Source organism: Caretta caretta, chromosome 10 (assembly GCF_965140235.1).
Source record: "Caretta caretta isolate rCarCar2 chromosome 10, rCarCar1.hap1, whole genome shotgun sequence".
NCBI lineage: Eukaryota > Metazoa > Chordata > Testudines > Cheloniidae > Caretta > Caretta caretta.
This window is the reverse complement of record NC_134215.1, coordinates 37,275,329-37,298,728: the sequence shown is the minus strand read 5'-3', so window position 1 is coordinate 37,298,728 and position 23,400 is coordinate 37,275,329. Positions and strand designations below refer to the sequence as shown.

At 51.0% G+C, this 23,400-nt stretch overlaps 1 protein-coding gene across 1 annotated transcript in view; it reads right to left on the bottom strand.

The window, feature by feature from the left end:
• Positions 1-23,400, bottom strand: part of NTN3 (netrin 3) — an 89,845-nt gene that overhangs the window by 49,778 nt on the left and 16,667 nt on the right. Inside the window, exon 2 of the mRNA XM_048868402.2 lies at positions 16,861-17,872. Within this exon, the coding sequence (XP_048724359.2) occupies positions 16,861-17,827 (967 nt within the window). The 5' untranslated portion in view covers positions 17,828-17,872. The remainder of the gene's footprint in view (positions 1-16,860; positions 17,873-23,400) is intronic.

The window sequence follows — 23,400 nt, the reverse complement described above, 5'->3', positions numbered from 1 at the left end:
TTGAATCTGCTTCGCACCCAGCCCCCCCGTGGCAGCACATAGTATGCTTCTGGGAAAGATTGGGAGAACCGGGCCCTGGCACTGAGCCACTTGCCATGCCACCTGTGCGTCCCCTGCTCACATGGCTCGTGGCTCCAACCTGCCTGTTATAGAAGGCTACACACAGACCTGTATTGCTAGGTACTCCTTGCTGATTACTTGAGACTCATAACTCCCCAGGAGGTCATTATTATTATCCCCATTTTAGAGATGAGGAAACTGTGGCACGGAGAGGCTAAAGCCCAGAGCCTCAAAGGTATTTAGGCTCCTAACTCCCAAGTGACTTACCCAAGGCCACCCAGTATGTCAGTGTCAGAGAATGGAGACCAGGTTTTACTGCCTAACCGCAGCCTTGCCTGGTAGCTTTCACTTTGGGAGGCATGCCCCACCTTTCTGACCAGCCTGTCTGCCCCGTGGCCATGAGCTGTAAGCCTTCCCCCCTGCCTCTCCCGGGGGCACAGGCAGGGTGGGATTCATTCTGGGCTGCACACACGATCCTCGCCAGGCTACCAGATCTGTGTCACCGCAAGTCCAGAAGATCCTTTTATGTGAAAAAAAGCCACGGAAGCGCCCCACTCCCTTAGGCTCTGCCCTATTAAAGGCAATAGAGGTTGTGCTATTACTGTCATGGGGGCAGGATTGGGCCCCTGAGGTGCAAGGAGAGTTATGTTTGTTGTTTCCTGGCCTGTCCCCACAGCCCTCTTCCCCAACAGCCCCCAGTCTGGCCCTTTAAAAGGACCACCCGCTTTGCACTGGGTTGCGGGGTGGAACGGCAAAGCTCCTTCTGTTGTTGTGCAGTGCCAGGCCCATTAGGGAGCATGAACAGTGCCAGCTGTGGCCAGGGTGCTGTGGTGGAGAGGAAGGGCCTGGTCTCCAATCTGCTAGCCAGAAGCAGCAGAGGAGAGAGCTGCTAAACTCGTTTTATTTCAGATCTCCCCCCCCCACACCACACACATACCCTTTATTTTTTATTAGCCGCAGGAACCCAAAGGGGAGGGGGGGGGGGATTCCAAATCCACGTGTGTGAGATAAAAAGGAAAAAGCGCTGCCAGTTCCTGTTTAACACTCTCGCAAAAAGATAATGGGAACAAGATTTCCTTCGGCGAAGCCCAGCACCCTCTCCCTCCCCCGCTTCTCTGGGAACTTGAGGCTGGGTGAGAGTTTTTCCAGGCATACTGTGAAATTCATTAACATGTCAGCCCAAGATTTAACTGCTGGGCCTGCTTGTCATTGTGTGAAATTTCCTCTCCCAGCCCCCTCCCCATCAGCTCCCAGCTTCAACCCTTTGCAGAAGCCGACAGAAGAAAGCTGGGGAGGGTTAACTCCTCAAGGTCAAACAGCTGCCTGCTGCCTGCTGCCTATTGTCAAGGCCCCTCTCCCCTGTCTGCTGCTTTCAGGCCCAGCCTCAGAGGTGGGGAGACACTGTTGAATGGTAGGGGTGGGAAATGGGGTTCCGAACCACCCTGTGCCTTCTCCCCAAACCAGACTTCTGTACACCAAGAGCCTTTCTGGAGGTGGGAAAAAGCTCAGCGACATTTTTCTGCCCCCGGTTGCAGTATTTGCCAATCCCAAATGTTAAAAAATCACAAGTCAGCACCCCCAAAAATCATGAGATTGGTTTAAAAATCCTACCTTTTGGGTTTCTTTTAGTTGCCTCTTTGGTTTTGAGCCATGAGAGCTCATATTTGCTCCACAACCATGAGGGACAGAAACTTACTTTTGTTTTAAACCAAAGCTGAGATTCTCACATAAGCACATGACTTCAGGAGCTGGAGCTTTAAGAAAAGCATCGAAAATGGTGAGCTTTGTGATGACATCACGCGAGTGGGAGATACTGCTGTGATTTTTCCTTTGTGCATCTGCTGGGCTTTTGCATTTCCACCTTCCGGCCTGGACCAGGAGAGAAGTGGCGGAAGAGGGAACAAAGCTGTTCTTATAGCATTCCAACCTAATGGGACTCTCAAGAGAAAGAGGCTCTCAGGGGCTTAGTCCCACGTGAGGGCTCCTTCCTCCAGCACTTCCACACCGGTCTTGATTCTGCGGGGCACTGAGTGCTCCCAACTCACTTGGAGGCAAGGATGACTAGGGTTAGGCCTGTGGCCTAGCAGACAGGGCACTGCATTGGGGCTCAGCAAACCTTGCTTCTTTTCTGGCTCAGCTGCTCAGTGAGTCCCAGCATCTTGTCTGAGAAATAGGGACACTGATCCTTGCGTCCTTTGCCAAGTGCTCTGAGCTCTGTGGCTGGACAGAGCTAGTTAAGCAATAGGTGTTAGGAGGGTGCACAGCACCTCTCAGTTTCTGGCAAGCGGGGAGGAAATCCATTAACATTAATGAGACTGCACCCAGGGGCTACAGGTGCAGGTCCTGATTCTTCAGCCTCAGAAGGGCCTGATTCTTCTCTTCCTCCCGCCCACCGTTGTCCAGGCCTGATCCAAAGCCCGCTGCAGTCAGCAGGAGGCCTCTCATTGACTGCAAGGAGTTTTGGGTCAAGCCAGTAAATGGGAGGGACGCTGTGGAAGTCAGCAAGTTGCAGCAGTGGCAAATCAGTATGAAAGGAGAACTGGGCTCTGAAGGCTCTGGAGGCTTCTCTGAACTGAACATCTGACTCAGGCTGAGGTCCAGCACTGCTGTTGAACAAGCAATCCATCCCCTCGTGCCATCCACATGTCCCCACAACAGGGTTTGTGAACATAACAAACCAGCCAGGAACGCTCTGGGAGGAGGCTCCCATCACATGCGATGACCAGCCGAAATCAGGGAGCAGCTGCAATGCTGCCCCCCATCTTCAGCCTAACTGGGAGATTGCATAGCCCACCATTGCTTCCTGACGCGGCATCATCTCCACTGACGCTCTGCCACCGCTGGCCAAGCAGGGTTTCAGGCCTTGTATGACCTTGCAGGGATAGGACATCACAACCACCCAACCCAGGCGGTGATGGAGGGCTAGAGACGCTGCTCACCATTACAGCTACGAACCGAGGGCAGCTCCCATCACGCTGCCGGTTGCTCACACTATAAATCTGAGCTGTGGTGGGGCTGCAGCTGGTTCAGCAATGCCAAGTGCAAGTGCCCCACTTCCACCTTGCTCCTCGCAAAAGGAAGCCCCATTGCAGTATTCCCCTGGAGGCGGATGGGGGCTGGGCTGGGGTGGAAGTGTGGCACAGACGAGGGGAAAGGTCAGGTAAATAATTGGCCAGTCTTGTCCCATTTCGCTCTCTGCCTCCAGTTTAATGAGTGAGAGAGTAACTGGCGAGGGGCCTGTTGCAAAGGAGGGAGAAAAAAGTGCCGGGGAGCAGCCCAGGTAGCCCAGCAAGTGATCGGATTGTCACCCCAACTGCATCCCACTGGCCAAGTCCTGGCCCTGCAGGAGCTCCTGAGCCCATTTCTGACACGGCCTCAACCCCGAGAGGTCCCATGCAGAATGCTGGGAACCAGGGGTCTCAATAGCAATGGAAAGAACCATTGACTTTACTGAACCCAACTACCAGTGCTCCGGACCAACAGACTCCCACACGCCTGTCCTGCTGGCTTGCGATGGATCTCCTGTGGCACCTGGGAGGGGTTCTTTGGGGAGAGCTGCTCCCTGGGCTGTGCCATAGGCCTGGAATCTGTCCAGGGTACTCCTCCCCCAGGAAATGACTAGCTTGTACTCTTAGAACAAAGAGATGGTAACGTTCTACTTCCATCCCTTCGTCCCCCACCACTTCGTCACTGGTGCAGCTTCGATGGTAGCAATCCTGGGAGAGAGAGTGAAGTCAGGGCAAGAGTATTTGAACCACTCAGGATTAGGCGACACGAAGTGGGGTTACAGTGTTGGCCTGGAGCTCTTCCCACAGGCATCACTGGGAAAACGCTCTGTAGCATCAGTGGCAGCTGAGATAGACCAATGAGGAGCACCTGACAATCTCACCCATGGGGAGCAGCTGCCAGCCCAGCACCTTGGCTACTCTATTCCCTCAACCTCTGATGCTGCTGGTGGAGTTGCACAGCTGCTAGCCACAGTGCGAAATTCTAGGGAAGAGTGTCTGGCAAGGACAAGGCGCAGAGGGCCACATTCATAAAGGTATTTAGGTGCCTAAAGATACAGATAGGCGCCTAAACAGCGTTATAAATCTGGCCCCTAGAGACCAGTGGAAATCCAGCTTGGGAGGCCAGGTTTGAAGGTGGCATGCGGTCCATCTGGAGAACCCGAGTTCCACAGGACGGTGGTTGTGCTAAGAGACAGGAATGCCTCATTAGCCAGGGGTGCACGGATCCAACTGGGGAAGAGAGGAGGGGCAAAGCTTGCAAAGCGCGCTCCTTCTGTTCTCAGGCCCAGCCATCCACATCTTCTAGTGCTAAGCAAACAAGTTTCCCTGGGACGTGTGCTGTGACTAAGAGCTGGGCTGGTGCAGCTAGCTGTCTGTCTCGCATTAATCACTAATTAAAGGCTTGAACCTTCCCTGCTGTTTGGGTATTAATAAGAATTTAATTGCACAGTTTGGAGCTAATTACATGGTGCCTTGCTTCCTTCCTTAGACAGTACGCCCCATTAAACAATCACAGGATGAAATAAACAATCCCATGATCAACTCATTTGCAATAATAGCCTAATTCAACTTAAACCCTCTGCAATGGGGCAACTTCTGTCCTCCTTTCAAGTGTCTTGGGGACACTTTAGCCTTCCCTGATCTAGCTGGAAACTCCTTTGCACCAACACTCTGCTGCTCCCTGTGCCATGGCAGGGAATGTAGCCCGGGCAGTCCCAGGGAGACAATCACTAACAGCAGCCACCTCCTGCTCTCCCCGAGGAGATGCCTTCTCCTTCCAGTACAGACTGGCAACAAGTGAGCACAAACAACAAGGGTGGGAGGTGAAGTGTTTCTGGTCGTGCAGCTGACACTGGGGACAACTGGGCAAGAAGAGAGGATGATGGAGCCCAGGCTGGCGAGGGATGGGTAGAGGGATCCCTCACTCGGGGATGATGGAGCCCAGGCTGGCGAGGGATGTGTAGAGGGATCCCTCACTCAGGGGATGATGGAGCCCAGGCTGGCGAGGGATGAGTAGAGGGATCCCTCACTCAGGGGATGATGGAGCCCAGGCTGGTGATGGATGGGTAGAGAGATCCCTGACTCACGGGATGATGGAGTCCAGGCTGGTGAGGGATGGGTAGAGGGATCCCTCACTCAGGGGATGTGGGACCCAGGCTGGTGAGGGATGGGTAGAGCGATCCCTCGTTCAGGGGACGATGGAGTCCAGGCTGGCGAGGGATGGGTAGAGGGATCCCTCACTCAGGGGATGATGGAGTTCAGGCTGGTGAGGGATGGGTAGAGGGATCCCTCGCTCAGGGGATGATGGAGCCTAGGCTGGCGAGGGATGGGTAGAGGGATCCCTCGCTCAGGGGATGATGGTGCCCACGCTGATGAGGGATTCGTAGAGGGATCCCTCACCCAGAGGATGATGGAGCCCGGGCTGGCGAGGGATGGGTTGAGGGATCCCTCACTCAGGGGATGATAGAGCCCTGGCTGGTGAGGAATGGGTACAGGGATCCCTGATTCATAGGATGATGGAGTCCAGGCTGGCGAGAGATGGGTAGAGGGATCCCTCACTCAGGGGATGATGGTGCCCACGCTGATGAGGGATTCGTAGAGGGATCCCTCACCCAGAGGATGATGGAGCCCGGGCTGGCGAGGGATGGGTTGAGGGATCCCTCACTCAGGGGATGATGGAGCCCTGGCTGGTGAGGAATGGGTACAGGGATCCCTGATTCATAGGATGATGGAGTCCAGGCTGGCGAGAGATGGGTAGAGGGATTTAATATCAGTACTGGGCAAATTAGTTGAAACAATAGTAAAGAATAAAATTGTCAGACACATAGAAGAACATAAATTGTTGTGCAAAAGTCAACATGGTTTCTGTAAAGGGAGATCATGTCTTACTAATCTATTAGAGTTCTTTGAAGGGGTCAACAAACATGTGGACAAGGAGGATCCAGTGGACATAGTATACTTAGATTTCCAGAAAGCCTTTGACAAGGTCCCTCACCAAAGGCTCTTACATAAATTAAGTTGTCATGGGATAAGAGGGAAGATCCTTTCATGGACTGAGAACTGGTTAAAAGGCAGGGAACAATGGGTAGGAATAAATGGTAAAAGTTCAGAATGGAGAGGGGTAACTAGTGGTGTTCCCCAACAGTCAGACCTAGGACCAATCCTATTCAACCTATTCATAAATGATCTGGAGAAAGGGGTAAACAGTAAGGTGGCAAAGTTTGCAGATGATACTAAACTGCTCAAGATAGTTAAGACCAAAGCAGACTGTGAAGAACTTCAAAAAGATCCCACAAAACTAAATGGTTGGGCAACAAAATGGCAAATGAAATTTAATGTGGATAAATGTAAAGTAATGCACATTGGAATAAATAACCCCAACTATACACACAATATGATGGGGCTAATTTAGCTACAACTAATCATGAAAGAGATCTTAGAGTCATTGTGGATAGTTCTCTGAAGACATCCACGCAGTGTGCAGCACCCGTCAAAAAAGCAAACAGGATGTTAGGAATCATTAAAAAAGGGACAGAGAAGAAGACAGAGAATATCTTATTGCCCTTATATAAATCCATGGTACGCCCACAGCTTGAAGACTGCATACAGATGTGGTCTCCTTATCTCAAAAAAGATATACTGACACTAGAAAAGGTTCAGAGAAGGGCAACTAAAATGATTAGGGGTTTGGAACAGGTCCCATCTGAGGAGAGATTAAAGAGACTAGGACTTTTCGGCTTGGAAAAGAGAAGACTAAGGGGGGATATGATAGAGGTATATAAAATCATGAGTGGTGTGGAGAAAGTGAATAAGAAAAAGTTATTTACTTGTTCCCATAATATAAGAACTAGGGGCCACCAAATGAAATTAATGGGCAGCAGGTTTAAAACAAATAAAAGGAAGTTCTTCTTCACACAGCACACAGTCAACCTGTGGAACTCCTTGCCTGAGGAGGTTGTGAAGGCTAGGACTATAACAGGGTTTAAAAGAGAACTAGATAAATTCATGGAGGTTAAGTCCATTAATGGCTATTAGCCAGGATGGTAAGGAATGGTGTCCCTAGCCTCTGTTTGTCAGAGGGTGGAGATGGATGGCAGGAGAGAGATCACTAGATCACTACCTGTTAGGTTCACTCCCTCTGGGGCACCTGGTATTGGCCACTGTCGGTAGACAGGATACTGGGCTGGATGAACCTTTGGTCTGACCCAATATGGCCATTCTTAAGTTCTTATGATCCCTCGTTCAGGGGATGATGGAGCCCAGGCTGGCGAGAAATGGGTAGAGGGATCCCTCACTCAGAGGACAATGCAGCCCAGGCTTGTGTGAGATGGGTAGAGGGATACCTCATTCAGGGGATGATGGAGCCTAGGCTGGCGAGGGATGGGTAAAGTGATCCCTCGCACAGGGGATGATAGAGCCCAGGCTGGCGAGGAATGGGTAGAGGGATCCCTCGCTCGGGGCATGATGGAACCCAGGCTGGTGAGGGATGAGTAGAGGGATCCCTCACTCAGGGGATGATGGAGCTCAGGCTGGCGAGGGATGGGTAGAGGGATCCCTCGCTCAGGTGATGATGGAGTCCAGGCTGGCGAGCAGAGGAGAGAGAGCTCCCTGAGTCTGGGAATTCACTGGGAATAATTATTTAACGGAACAGTCTCAGCGAAACCCTAGAATGGCCAGTCCTGCCAAACCCACAATGGATTCGAACTACGCCCCTGCTTTTGCTGGAGGATTGCCCAGCCGGGATGCTTGCAAGGCACGGTTGCTACTGCTAGCCTGTGGGAGGGGGAATCTAGACCCAAACACCCCCTTCACCTCCCACCCTAAAGAAATACATTGTGCCTTATGAAGAAAAGTCTACCGCCATGGCTGAGAGCACTATGCAGCTTACATTGGTCTCATGCGAGCACGCCAGCTATTCTTGCAGTCCCCTGCAGGTTTGTATACAAGCACGCCAGAAGAACTGCCACAAACCTCTCTAAATTCACACAGACTCCCTGAGGTTCGGCAAAGCCCGGCTCATTTTTCCCTGCTCTTCCAATTTTGTGTGACTTTGGGAACAACGGGGACCAAACCCGCTGTCAGAATCCCCCAAGGAAAGCTGCTTCTCGGAGATTTTTCAACCCTGTTTGGCAGGAGCAAGAGGTTGGAAAAGCAGCTGAGCATGTGGAGGCTCAGTGCCAACAGTCTGAGGTTCAGCCATCATTAGCCAGTGCCCCGCTGGCTAGTAACCGTCTCCCTCTGCTGAGCTCCACCTGAGCAGCTCTTGGTGGTGCTACATGCTGCACCACAGTCATTTGCATTTGGCCTATGCCGGTGGCGACTGTCCATTCCAAAACAGCATGGCTCCTCCTTCCTGTCAGAAGGGGTGGGGCCGCCCCTGCTCCACAGGTAAACTCAGCCTCCCCTTGCATTCAGCCACCACCTGGATCCCAGTCATCTCCAGTCACATGGACAGGCCCAGCACAGACCTCAAAGGGGGCTCTTTTAACTGACCTGAGCCTTTCCCAGAGCATCCCCTCGCAGCCGTCAGCAGCAGTTATGACCCAGGCCAGAGAGCAGAGAGAGACATGGCGACTAACATATAAGACCGAACATTAGAGCTAGACGCTCTTGGCATTTCTCCCTCATCCCACTCTTCACCCCAGCCTCCAGGGAGCTTGTTCTCTGTGCTACAGTAGCTCTGGAGATGGAGTGGGCAGCAGCCGCCTCTGCCTTCTCTCAGATTTTCTGAGACCTCTTGCTACTACTAATCCTCCGGGATGGGTAGAGGGATCCCTCGCTCAGGTGATGATGGAGTCCAGCCTGGCTGGAGAGCTGCATACAATACAGGCGGCCCCCCGACTTGGATCCCCTGCCATTGTCTGGCTGTGCTCCCTCCTCTGGCCAGGTCGGATTTATCTTCCAGGGCAGGGGAGAGGAGGCAGGGGCTTCAGGCTACGAGCCAGGCCTTGTTGTGCTACCTCCCAGACATAGCCAGCAACATTCAGCGCGGCCTGGGGCTGGAGCCATGACCTCAGGCCGTCTAGCAATTGCAACAAGCGCAGGCCTGTGAAATAAAACCCCCAATAACACTTTTCTAGGGAATTTGTGCCACAGAGCTCCAAGCACTTTATAAAGGACGGCAGTGTCACAATCCCCACTGTAGAGATAAGTAAACTGAGGCACAGAGAGAGGTACTGTGACTTTGCCCAAAGTCAGTAGCAGAGGTTGGAAGGGAAGCCAGGTCCAACTGACACCCAGTGCAGCATCCTAACCAGACCTGAGGAAGGGTGCACAGACAGGGATCCATCAAGAATTTGGGGGGAGGGCAGTTCTCATGCTCTCAGTCCTGCAATAACTTATTCTGTGAAGATGTGGAGGAACCAGAGAATGAGACTGAGGGTTTTCCCCAGCTCCGGGGAAGTCTGACCTGACTGAAGGAGCCCCAGACACAAAGCTTCTTTTGGCGCACCAGACTAGAGGCAAATCCTCGCTATGCTGATTGTGTTTCCTTGCCCCACCCGGGGCAACCATCTTGCATCCTCTGAAACGAGGCTTGCAAAGGGGCCGAAGGAGTGACTGAGAGGCTCATTAACCTTCTGAGGCTGTAAGGATGTTTTGGGCCAGCCCCAGTCACAGGCCAGAGCCCCTCATGCCTCCAGCACGCTCAGTACCTAATCCTGCTAGAGAAGAGAGAGACGCTCCCAGTCAGAGAGGAACTGACCCGAGCCCTTGCTCACCAGTGTCGTTCCATTGCCCTGCATTCCTGGAGTCCAGGTGAGCATCTCTCTCATCCCTAGCAGGATTAGGTACTGAGCATGCTGGAGGCATGTGACTGGGGCTGGCCCAAAACATCGTTACAGCCCTGCAGGAAAGAACGCTGCAGGAAAGGCAGTTCCTCAGCTGGCTCAGCCAGAGCTAGGAAAGAAAGCCTGCTCACACCAGGCTTGCCTTCTATTTGGATAAGCTGCCGACCCAGCTCTCATAATGCCTGTCTGCTGATGTGCCTGGCTTAATGCTGCTCTCTCGTGGAGGGTCTCCAACAGCTTCGCTGCTGCGGTGATGGAGGCAGCTGTGAGCCTCCGCGTTGGGAAAATTGCTTCAAAAATTCTAACCGGCTTTAAACCCAGTTCTTCTGTTCCAAGTTGCTGCAGACAACATAGAGCAGGCTCCAGGCAGCTTGGCCTGTTTTTTCTGAAGGGGGACAAAGCCACTGTAAAGGCTCCAGGCCACCTGGAACCAGGTTTACTTTATGACTCCAACCAGTTTTAAAACCAGTTTGAATTTCTGAGATAGTTTCCCACCTATAGACAGGTGCCCTGAGAGGACAGAGAGAGAAATGGGCACAGGATGGAGCTGAGAGAGGAGATGGCTAAGGCAAAGGGTTGTGACGCCAGGAATTGTTCACAGACACTGGTGTTACAAATTCATTAGGCCTTCGGCTTCCCAGCTCAGCCCAGCCAGCTTGGCTCTTCCAGGAGAATTTACCATTTCCCTGGCGAGTGCTGGGATCAAAGCTTCCCTCAGCTATTATTTCCCTCTTGCTCCTCTACAAACGGAACGGATTCCAATCACCGGAGCAAGGTTTCCCTTCTGTACTCCATTCAGAAAAGTGCTCCAGCCGTGGTGGCGACAATGGGAACAAGAGCTCAAGAATTACCAGAGAGTGGATCAATTACTTCCAGTGGCTGCATCCTGCTAATCCCCCCCCACGCAGCCCTTGGTGTCCGCAGAAGCCCTAATGACAGGTCTAATTCCAAGAGCAGGAGCCCGAGGAATGCTGCATCTCTTATGCACGCTAACAATTAAATGTGGGGTGGGCAGGGAAAGCCCAGCAAGAATAATTCGCACTTATTATAACACAATCACTAGGAGGAGCCTGTGCACACATTCACACCCCTTTGACTCCCCCCCTCGTGGGCTGTTAAAAAGAAAACAAAAGCCCCAAGCCTATGAAAATGAAGCCAACGGATCACCATGGGAGTCTCTTGAGCCTAGAGACCTGACTGCAATTTTTCAGCCTCCAGGGTTATCAGAGGGGCTTCCTTCTCTCTTGGCAATTCTCCCCCATCTGGGATCCACCCAGGTGGGTGGCTGGCAGGCGATGCCCATCAGGAAGTGGGAGGGAGGGAAGGAGGGATCTCCCCCCCTCCGCCCCGCAGCAGACAGTTTTAATCTGCAAGAGATTTCTTTGAATCATGCCAAAGCAGAGTCTTGGGCACAGCCCCCATCTCACAGCTTCTCTTCCCAATTCTTACAAGAAATTAACAAACCTTACTGCTGAGCAAGGTCCACACTTGCAGGAAAGAGGGGCAGTGACTGTGTAACTCTGACAGATGCCTGTCGTTAGGGGGCAGGATCAAACCTGGGGTCTCTGGAGCTTAGTATATGAGCCGCTACTGCATGAGCTAAAAGCCATATGGCTGTTAGCTAAGGCTATAGAGCAGACTCAATCTCCCTCTAAGTGGTCCATCTCGGGGCAGAGCACGGCACCCAGGAAGTGTGTGGGTTACATCTGCACAAAGGCTGGGCTGGGCTGCATGTGCTGGAAAGACGGCAGGGTGTTGGGTGGCAGGGGATGGATTGAGCTGGCATGGAGGGGTGGCAGAGATGAACAGGGTGGCTCGGGTGGGAGTAGACTGACCTGCGGCCCGGTGGGAGTGGTTCTCTGCAGTTTCCTTAGGCTTTGGCAGAAGTTAAGCTTTTGCTTTTATATTTTCAAAATCAATTATCTAGCCCAGCTCACTGCAAATTAAGAAAACCCTCTGAATGTGACCTGCCTGCCAGAGTCTGCAGACAGCGTGAAACAGCAGTGCTGAAAGGGGGTGTGATCTACCCCCATTCATCTCAAGTGGGGCTTGATTCGGAAGCCTAATGAAGGCAAGCTAAATATCAATATTGTTCACTATTTTCCTGTTGATCATTTTGACATAAGCACCCCCTCTTTGGGGGCAAGGTACGGCCATGAATGTTTGTCCCGCAAGGGACCCGCTGCTCAGGACATTGGCAGTCAGATCCGGAGCCTTCCCATCTGACTCAGGCCAATATGGGCAAAACTTGTTACCAGCAGTTGGCTGTTCAGTGGCATGAAAGAAGCTGGCGGCTCCCACTTCAATATCCCCAGCTCAAAAGCAAGCACTGCGGCACCATGGCCCGTTCCCCTCTGGCTCCTCCCAACAGAAGCCAAGGAGCCTTGGAGAGTGAAATACCCTCTCAACTTCCTTCCAGTTAGGAGAGAGGCAAAATGGTGAGTGCCAAGGGAAGGCCTGAATGTGACAGCGTGCTCTCCCTTTCTGCCAGCCAGGCCTTGCAGCACATCAAAACCATCTGGAGCTATCCCCGGGGCTAATGCTGCAGCATCCCATGACCTTTCATGTCCCGCCAGGGGGCTGTGTTGTATACTGGGGCCATTTGTGCCCCAGTGGCATGACATGACACCACGAGTTCCCCGTCTTTACGCCATGGTTTACATTACCTGTGCTGGGCCACTCTCCCTTCCCGGCAGCCCAGCGGCAGCACCACACTGCAGACTCTGAGGGGCAATGTGAAACCCCCTCTCCAACAACGGGCAGACCAGCTCGCGGTGTTATTGACCCGGGAGGCCTACACAGCTGCAAAGGACTTAATGACTCTGCCAGTACGTGCCTTGTCACCATATTGCACTGGCTAGGCAGCAATTCTGCAGAAAAGGACCTGGAGATTACAGTGGATGAGAAGCTGGATATGAGTGAGCAGCGTGCCCTAGATGCCAAGAAGGCTAACGGCACACTGGGCTGTATTACTAGGAGCAGCGTCAGCAGATCGAGGGAAGTGATTATTCCCCTCTATTCGTCATTGGTGAGGCCACACCTGGAGTACTGCATCCAGTTTTGGTCCCCACACTACAGAAGGGATGTGGACAAATTGGAGAGAGTCCAGCGTAGGGCAACAAAAATGATGAGGGGCTGGGGCACATGACTTACAAGGAGAGGCTGAGGGAACTTGGCTTGTTTAGTCTGCAGAAGAGAAGAGTGAGGCGGGATTTGATAGCAGCCTTCAATTACCTGAAGGGGGGAGTCCAAAGAGGATGGAGCTCGGCTGTTCTCAGTGGTGGGAGATGACAGAACAAGGAGTAATGGTCTCAAGTTGCAGTGGGGGCAGTCTAGGCTGGATATTGGGAAACACTATTTCACTAGGAGGGTGGTGAAGCACTGGAATGGGTTACTTAGGGAGATGCTGGAATCTCCATCCTTAGAGGTTTCTAAGGCCCGGCTTGACAAAGCCCTGGCTGCGATGATTTAGTTTGTGTTGGTCTGCTTTGAGCAGAGGGTTGGACTAGATGACCTCCTGAGGTCTCTTCCAATCCTAATCTTCTATGATTCTATGAAACTGCATTTGCCCTGCAGCATTGCACTGGTACCTTGCCATGATACAACCCAGCAACACACGGCATCAGGTGACTCTTTGGTTCCAGGAGCTAACATTGCTAAGTGGGCACCTTACACCAGCGCTTTGAAACAGACAGCAACAGGCAGTTCCAAAAGAAGAACCGACCCAGGCTTCCTCCTGAAACTCAAACCCATGTCTTTTTTGAGGTCCGCAAAAACAACATTCAATTCACGTTTCTTTGTGGGTTTGTTTCCACCGCTGCATTTCTATGATTCAGCTGCGACTGGAAACACCCAAATCATCATAACAAATATCTGGCTGTGAGCTGAGACCAGGTTGTTCTGTGAATCTAATGGGAGTTCTCTTTGCCAGGACTCAACTCACAGAACTTCAGCAAAGTCAGTGGAGCCCAAAGAATCCCTCAGTGCTTTCCCCATTTTCTGCTTCTTCACTGTGGGCCAAATGAACTCTTAGTTTCACTCCGGCACCTCCCATGAAATCACAGCCCGAAATGCACGCCTGAGGGGGGGCAGGGGGTGTCCAGCTCTCAGGATTGCCTCCAGAATCTCAGGACTTGAGTGTGGAGGCCACAGGAGACACGGCTACAGTATTGCTGCCATGCAAGTGACGCTACAGAAGGAGGAAAGAACCTATCCAGGCAGCCACAAAGACGGTTTCTGAGCCCCACTTGTGCCTGGCTTCACTTAGTCAGAAATGTGTAATTGTCCCCATTACAAATCATTTCATGTTATCTTTCTCCCATGTGGTGTCAGCCAAGGAGAACATCATGGGCATTCCAGTCTCCCACCAGGGGCAGATTCTGAGCTACCTCAGGGCTGGATCTTTCCCTTTGGCAATGACAGCAAGCTGAGACAAGCGGTGACAGCCCCAATGGGAACATTAAGAAAAATGTATTTGTAAACTCCACTGGTTTGTCATCCGGAGCAGGTCCTGGAATAAGGCACTCTGCAGATCACCCCTGGTCCTGCCTGCCTGGATCAGGGCCGGAGTCCAGCTACCAAGACTCACGCCCTCCACGTTGGCTTCATCCAACCTTCCATCATGACAGCACCTTCTGTTTAGGCTGCCTTTGCCCAGCTACCGAGGCTCAGGCCCAGCCGAGCCCCACGCCAAGGTGGAGCCAGCTCCAGAGGTGCAGGGCCCCTAGAACGGGGGCTGCAGGGGGATTCGCAGGGGTGGCAGTGAGGAAATGCCAAGACTGTGTGAAGCGAATGGCCAGGCAGGCCCTCTCCCTTTAATTGGTGCTAATTGCTGCATCTGTTCGGGCTGGCTAGCAAGATGTCATTGTTGAAAGGCACAGAGGGGAAGACTTGAGGAGCTAATCCGGCTTTCAGCCGCTAAACCCTTCGGAGGCGTGTGATGGAGGAGTTCTTTCAGGGTCCTTCACAGAGGGCACAAAGCCTGAGAGGGGAAAGGGATGCAGAGGAGATGGAGACCACAGGAAAAACTTTCACACGGCAGCTCTGCTAAGCCGCCTTTGTGTGTGTGGTGGGCTTGTCATGGACATCTTAAAGGGCCAGCGCTTCTCTCCCTCCTCCTCCCAGATTTTCTTTTCTCTATCTTTTCAGTTCCATCTGCCAAAGGACTGACCCCAATGGTGGTGGGGGTGGGAAAGAAGGAGCAATCTCCTTGTATATTTCTGGAAGGGATGGCGAACATTACCTGCCTGTGAGGGACTTTTTCAGCCTCCTCTCTCCTGGGGAGGTCAGAGGATACTCTGCTGTCTCAAGCATGGACATGGATGGTCAAGGACCAGCCACGCAGTTCAGTGATGCAATCAGAACCCAGAGGTGGGGGTGGGGGGTGGGGTGAGGTGGGGTGGGAGGTGAACCTCATGAGGTTCAGAGGTTGGGTTTGGAAAACATCCTCAAAACCCAGGCCCTGGTCTGAATCCCTCAGCCCCCGAGTCTCCTCTAGCTTATCAATCCACTTTATACTGACTCCAGTGGAGTTAGTCTGGACATATACTAGATAGAATGGATTGCTACAGCCAGGGCGACTAGCAGAAGCTATTCTTAAGCTTGCCCAGTTATTCCCATTTAGTATTCTCTTTTCAGTTCATGATTTTCCTAAAGTTTCACTGTTCGGTCCAGAATTTACCAGATTTGGCTTCTTTTGGGGTCTGCTTGCTTGTTTGAGCAAAACTGATTCAACCAGTTTTGAGACTGAGGGGTTGGGGGGAACACACTGGCCTATACATTTTCAAAACAGCAACTAACTCTGTTCTTGGGAGCCCAGCTTTAGACACTGACCCACAAGCCATTATAAAAGTACTCTTGCAAGATTGTTTTGAACAGGAAGTTGGGTTCTAGCGCATATAAACAATACATTAAATATAAAAGAACCTAACAAGCTTCTCCAGTGTCCTCTAGACACATTCATTAGCCTCTCAAGTGGCTGCATAATCATATGGTTTTCTCCTTCCTCCTTTCTCTCTGGTTCCCCTATGAGACTCAGGTTTCAATTCTGATTTCACTTACACCAGAGTTACACTGAAGTAATCCAATTTGTTACACTGAGTAACTCGTCATTTACACCCAGTGTAAGCGAGAGCAGCATCAGGCCCTGATCAATTTTTAATTGTGTTGTAAAGTGCTGTGTTTGACATTTATGGCATCATTCAAGTAATAAATCGTAACAATAACTTCCCAGGGTACTTTGGTGCTTTTGCATCTGGCTGATTCATGGAAGATGCAAAGACACCTATGAGAATGAAGCATAATACAAGAGGGGGGAATGAGTTACTTGAGCTTTTCCAAACCTCTAAAAAGGTTGAGGTTTGTTATGAATTTTAGGTGCGGCTCTAATAGATGTGATGGCAGAGGGAATTTTTAATCTATCCAGCCCAAAGCAGCTGCTCTTTAGGAGAACCCAAGTGCTGTGCTCAGTGAGGGAGTAATTGCTCTGAGAAGCAGAACACTGGGCCAAAGTTGTTCCTGGTGTAACTCCACTGACCACTCTGGAGAGGCACTGTTACTGAATGTGAGACAGGGGATAGCTACACTGCAATCAGATGTGTGACTGCAGCACATGCAAACATACCTGAGCTGGCTTTGATCTAGCTGGCTCGAATAACAATAGCAGTGAAGCCCTGGGCAATAAAGCGGCCGCTTGAGTACATACCCAAAGTCCCAGCCGGCCTTGTGCAGCCCTTGCTGCCTCAGCTTCCCTACCGTTAGTACCCACGCTAGCTAGATCAATGCTAGCTCAGGTCTGTCTGTATGTGCTACAGTGTAGACATACCCACAGACAGATAGAAAATACTGAGCACTCATCCCTGGCATTGCTCCGTTGATCATTCTGGAGATACCATGTCGACGAGTGCGATATAAACAGAATGCTGTCTGAGTGAATCTGCCCCTGCTTCTCTGCACATGCTCCCAGATCTGATTGTGGTGGGCGAGGAAGAGGATCAATCTCTTACCTAGACACTCGTTGGCCTCCCTGGCGTTGGCCCTCTGCCACGGGCGGTCATAATGGAAGGGTTTGCAGCGGTCACACTCGGGGCCCTCAGTGTTGTGCTTGCAGTCGCACACCAGCTTGCCCTCCTTGTCCTTCACGCAGCGGGAGGCGTGCCCATTGCACTTGCACCGCCCCCCGACCTGGAACTCACCCACGGCATAGTAGTATGAAGACAAGCCGGTCCCGCCATCCTCCTCCTCATTGTCCCGGCCCCCCAGCTCTCGGAACAAATGGGGGCGGCTGAAAATGACCCGGATGTCCGTAGCTGTCACCCAGTCCTGGAGCACTGGGCTGTTATCAAAATCTTGGGCGGAGGGCCGTCCGTCCAGCGTGCTGAAGGCAATGAGGCCCCCAGTGAGTGGGTACAGATCTGTGTGGCCATCAGTGCAGAGCGCCTCCTGCTCATTTTGCTTGGTGACGGTGGCTTTGTTGGGCTTGCCGTAGATCTTCCGGCACTGGGAGGAGTAGTACTGGTAAGGCACCCAGGTCTTACCATAATCCATAGATTTTAAAATGGCCGCTGACTCAGGCCGGGGCGAGCAGAACTGCAGGCTGACGTAAATCACCTCAAACTTCTTGGCCAGGGAGAGGGTGAGCGTGACGTTTTGAGGGGAAAGGTGCAGGCTCTCGGAGCGCCAGCACGTCATGTTGGCGGCAGTGTTGAGGTCGGTGAGGTAAGATGCCGGGTGGGCTTTGCGGGGGTCTGAGGCATCGCAGTGGCGAGTGGGAGGCTTCCCACACGTGCTGGAGGCCTGCACTTCCTTCCCAAAGGCGGCATTGACAAACTCGGGGATGCAGCGCCGGGGGGCGCTGTTCTCATCGTAGCAAGGGTCAGATGCAGTTTGCTGCACCACAAAGGGGTTGATTGTCTGGGACAGGCCGAACACACAGGCACTAAGCAGCAGCCGTAAGAGGTGCAAGAGATCCATCCTCGCCGGATAAGCTCTCTCCAAGACACACAAGCCAAATCCTCCCTAAACATAAAGCAAAGGAGCAGTGAATCACACATTCCAACCCCCAAGGTCTGAGCTCCCTTTCAGCAGGTAGAAGCGCAGAGGCCAAACCAGTGTTTGGAGGCTGGCTGGGGGTTATGCTGGTGTCAGATGGCAGAGAATAGCCAGAGCTGATTGATTGGCTATTGTCAGTGCTGGCGAGCATGCAGAGGTCTGAGTCTGATGACATCTCTCCTTTGGGTGCCTTTCACCCAGATTGTAACCACGGAAAGCAGCCAGATCTCATTTAGATTGGGGGGGGGCAGGGTTCTCAGTAACACGTCATTTATGATTATCTCCCTGCTCCATAAAATAGCTTCACAGACAGCTGGATAGATAGCATACGGGTCTGTGGGTTAAGGGAGGAAGGGTGGCCTTATGGTGCAGACAATGGGCTGGGAGTCAGACCACTCTGGTTATTTTCCTGGCTCTGTTAGAAACTAGCTCTGTCTCCTCGGCCAAGTCACATAACCTTTCCATGCCTAGGCTCCCACTGGTAAAATGGAAGTCAGAATATTCCCCTCCTTCCTGGTGGCACAGGGAGACTGGTGTTTCTAAGGCACTTTGATAGCCTCCTCTAGAAGGTGCAAAAAAATTGCAAAGTATCATTAAGAGAAGAAGACAGTGAGTAACTGCCAGCGCTACTCGATATGTTAACTTTGGCGACACATGTACACTGCGTCATACCGGTAAAGTCATTAACACTGAAGATAATCACACATTCAGAGCTGCTAAAGGTAGGAGCACAGGCCCAGGTCCTCAAAGGGATTTGGTGCCTAGCTCAATGGGAGTTAGGTGCTTAAACACTTTTGAGACGCTTGGCCATAGTGCTGTAGGAAGGGGCTCTCACTAACTGGGGACTGGCACCTGGCAACCTGGATTCTATTCCCAATTCTGCCACTGACCTGCTGTCAGACCTTGGCCAACCATTTACCCCGCTCCTGGCCTCAGCTTCTCCATCTGTAAAATTGGGGTAAGGATACTGCCTTCCTTTAAGGCATTTTGAGAGCTATGTGTGAAAAGCAGTTCATAAGAGCTAAGCCTGATTATTATTAATCACTCTGTTGTTACCTTCACCACTGTCGTGTCTGAGCACCTGCAAAGTACACTAAGCGCCTCTGACAACACACAGAGATTCTGTCATTCTGTGTTTTCGCCACACTTGTTCAGCCAGCCAACAAAACCAGTTTGAATTGCACTAAGAATTCCCAGTGAGGAAGCAGCTGATGCTACACTGCAGTATCTAGATTCCGGTGGGCTGCATCAGCCTAGGTTGCTTTCCTGACCCCAATTCAATGCTCCCCTAGCATTTTCTCACTGTCCATTCACACTGCTCTGCTCCCTTTCCCTCCAGCACCAGTGTCAATCTTTCAATTACTCCAGAACTTCTGATGTCCTTCTCTCCCCCTGGCCCCGGACAATGTGCTCCTGCCTCAGGCAGGGTGAGAATGCAGGGATTTAATTAGCTCCTAATGCCCCCAGGAGGGGAGCCAGCCAGCTTCCAAACTCTGTGTCCCACATCAAAGTCAGAGGGGGAGGTGTGAACACACCAGAACTGAGCAGAGCCTGCTGGGCAGCCATTCTCTGAGAGAACAGGGCATATCCCACCCACTGCAAAGCCAGGGCCAGAGTTTATTCTCTGAGTGGGAAGTTAATCAAGCCATTTCCTTCCCTCTTCCCTCACCCTGCCTTTGGCTCTCCTGATAGTCACCCATCCTCAGGCTGGATCTCCAGGAGAACCCTGTGTGAATATAATGGAACGTCGATGAGGGGGTGACAGGGTGGGGCATTTTTATACTAGTAAAAGCCTTTTCTACAAGACCTCCATGCAGTTAGTCCAGAAGAGAGTGTGTTTGCTGGGCTAGCTTATCTCACTGGGGACCTAGTAGAAGCTGTGCTGGCAAAAGCTCAGTTGTGCCCGTAGAAGCTACGCCTCCATTAGGAGGGTTTGCTGGTATAGCTACCCTGGCAAACCTTTTCTATTTGCCTTTGGCTCTTCGGTGCCCTCCATATCTATCTATCTGGCCCCATCACTGCAGTGAGCTGAGTGCCTCAGCATCATACTGTATTTCTCCTCAACAGCCACGCGGTGAGGTAGGGACTATACACGAGGCCTTAGTGAAGCAGTGACTGTGAGGAGCACAGAGTGGGGAGAACCCACTACAGCAGGGGCAGCCCAGCTTCTGATGCACTGACCCCTCACACCATGTGACACTAATGCCAGGGTGCCTTTCTCTGTCACAGTCAAGCTGTGTTCAGCCACGCGCTGGGCTTGTTTTTAGTGTGGCGGGTTGACTCTAGGCTTGGAAACATTCTCCCACCGGTGCTAACCCTGGGGCAGTCCCATGTTAGCAATGGTGGGAGCCCTAGTGTAGACAGGGCTGCTAGCCTCTGTCTGTGTTTTAAGTCCTATGGATATACCTACACTGCAAAGAAAAATGCCCAGCACTGAGTCTCAGAGCCTGGATCAATTGACTTGGGCTTGCGGGCTCAGGCTGTGGGGTTAAAAATAGCTGTGCAGATATTCTGGCTTTGAGAAAGCATGAAGGGGAGGAAAATATCAGTGAACATGGCAGGGTGCGGGACAGAAGAGTCATGCAAATTGTGACATTCATGAATGTGCTTGACATGTAACAACCGGCAATATCATTGTGTGTAAGTCTGCCCATGAGCATGTAGAAAATTAAATCCCATGCTTGGGTGAGCAGGATAGTGAAAATGTTTTATGTGATGTCACAGAAATGACACGCATGCCCGTCTAGCTCTCACCTTTGCCATCAGTGGGCAAGCTGAACCAGGGGAAGCAATGCTGAGAGATTTAAGCAGAAATTTTCTATTGTACAGGAGGCCCATGAAAGAGAAACGTTCAATGCATCTAAAGGGTGAGCTTGCCCACTCTAAGATCTACTTCTACAGGAAACCATTGATGGCTAGATTGGCCAGCAGTTCAGGACAGGTGATTTGGTTTATTTTACATTTCAGATAAGTTGGATTAACCAGGAACCATGGAGTAGTGCATGTAGCTAATCTATGTAACCACTGGATCTTACCTTCTTCATCCTCAATCTCCTTCCCCACTTCCCATCTTTTGTTTAGCATGTTCATCTTGTTTCACTCTAGGTTTAATTTCTTCCATGCAAGAGCCACGTCTGTCTGTGTACAAACATGCAGCACCTAGCGCTATGGGACGCTGAGCCTGATGAAGGCTTTTGGAAGCTACCTCAATATAAGCAATATATAATAGTGCTAACAGTGACCTGACAAAACAGTGCAACAGGGCATGACAAACAGGGCTGTGGTGCAGTGATACTTCATAGACGTTATGCCCAGTGCATACTAACCAATGCCCTGCCATTCCTGCTGCTGCGTCTGCCTAAGGCCCCCGCTGCATTCCCTGTTACTTCAAAGTCCCTGTGGCTGCTGTCCAGAACCAACAGAACATTTTCTGTTACCCTGAGGTTCCTGGGCAGGGTCAGAGGTGGCAGATGAAGCTGGGAGGGGAGAGTGGATGAAAAAAAGCCAACAAAAGTGTTTGCCAAATTGAAAAGGACAAAAAATCAACTGGAATCAAACGTTCCTTCTTCTAAAAGAAGAGTATGATTAACAGGCCAAATTCTACTCTTGATTATACCAGTGCAGATCTACAGTAACTCCACTAGTTTAATGGAGTTATTCTGGATTTACATCCAGACAGCTGAGATCAGCATCTGGTCTAAGTAGAAATGAAATGAGAGAGAGAGAAATCTCAATCCTCGGAGATGGATTCTTCCACCCCGCATCCTAGAATAACCATGTAACAAGACATCTTGACTTTGTATCACTCCACTATGACATTGCAACATCCCCCTGTTACGGCTTGAAGATGTGCTGATGTGCTATTGGCTTTGAAGATGCAGCAAGAGGCATTTAAACTTTCAATGGCCCTGCCAAAACTGGGACTGTCTTTTGAAATAGCAGGACAAGCAACCATGTCACATCCCCAGCTCTGGAAAGACAGTGCTGCCTCGGGGAGCTGGTGTTTGCTCCTGCCAAACTTGGGCACTTTCCTCTTAAAAGGAGTTTTAGGAAAACAGAGATACCAGCTGTGATAAATGAGAGGGGGGATAGCTTCCTTTTGTGGACACCCAGCCAGCCAGTTGGCTATGGAATCCCTCTTGGTGGTTGTTCTCTGCTCGCTTTACCTGTAAAGGGTTAACAGAGTCCCCCAGGTAAAGGAAAGGGAGTGGGCACCTGACCAAAAGAGCCAATGGAAAGGCTGGAACTTTTCAAAATGGGAAAAAACTTCTCCTTTGTCTCTGTTGTGGTTCTCTGGGAAAGAGGGGAACAGGGAGCAGTTATGCTATGAGAAGCTTTAAGCCAGGTATGATGATAAATCATCAGATCATACCTAGAACTACTTATTTGGAAACCCCAAATGTATAAGTAGATCAGGAATGTTTGGAAAGACGTGATTAGTTTATTTCTGTTTATTTCTTATGGCTAGTGGACTCCTCTGTGCTAACCCCAGATGCTTTTTGTTTTGCTTGTAACTTTTAAGCTGGACCTCGAGAAGGTTATTCTTGATGTTTAAATTTTGTAAGTCGTTTTTTTAAATCTAGCAAAAGCCTAAGTTCCAGATATATTTTCTTTCTTTTTGTTTTTAATAAAATTTACCTTTTTTAACAGGATTGGGTTTTTGGTGTCCTAAGAGGTTTGTGCATATGTTGTTAAATTAGCTGGTGGCAACAGCTAATTTCCTTTGTTTTCCTTTCTCAGCTCTTCCCCTGGGGGGAGGGGCGGGTGAAATGGCTAGAGGGTACCCCACAGGAAGGAATTCCCAAGTGCGCCTTTCTGGTTTCAAAGGGTTTTTTTGCATTTGGGTGGTGGCAGCATGTACCCATCCAAGCTCAGAGAGAAACTGTAACCTTGGGAGTTTAATACAAGCCTGGAGTGGCCAATGTTAATTTTTAAAATCCTTGCGGGCCCCCACCTTCTGCACTCAAAGTGCCAGAGTGGGGAATCAGCCTTGACACCAACAGTGTTCAGTGCTGCCCCCACCCCACAAGCCAGGTCAAAGTATTTATTCAGAACAGCAGAAACTGCCACTTTGCAGGATTTCTCTTTCTGCAGATACACCAAGCACAGGACAGTCTTCGCAGCAGGCACTTACCACTCACCAGTCCTGGAGCAGGCATGTAGGGGAAGCTAAATCACTTTCTTCCCCATATTTTGTGTTTTTTGTAGTTTTTAAATATTCTCATTTTATTAGTGATGCAAAAGAAATTTCCCCATATCCTTCCCCCACCCCTGTGTAAACCACTGCACTACCTTCTGAAGAATCAAGTATTGGAGGCATCATACTGGATGCTCAAACTCTGATCCAATATGGCAAACCCTACATTGCTAAAGCTCAGACTTCGCCACCTTTCACCGTCTCCTGGACACCACTCCTGACTGTACAGCCACTCGCTCCCGCTGAGGAAGGGAGAGAGGCTGAGGATCAGGTTAACATGATCTGGGAGGTTTTCCTT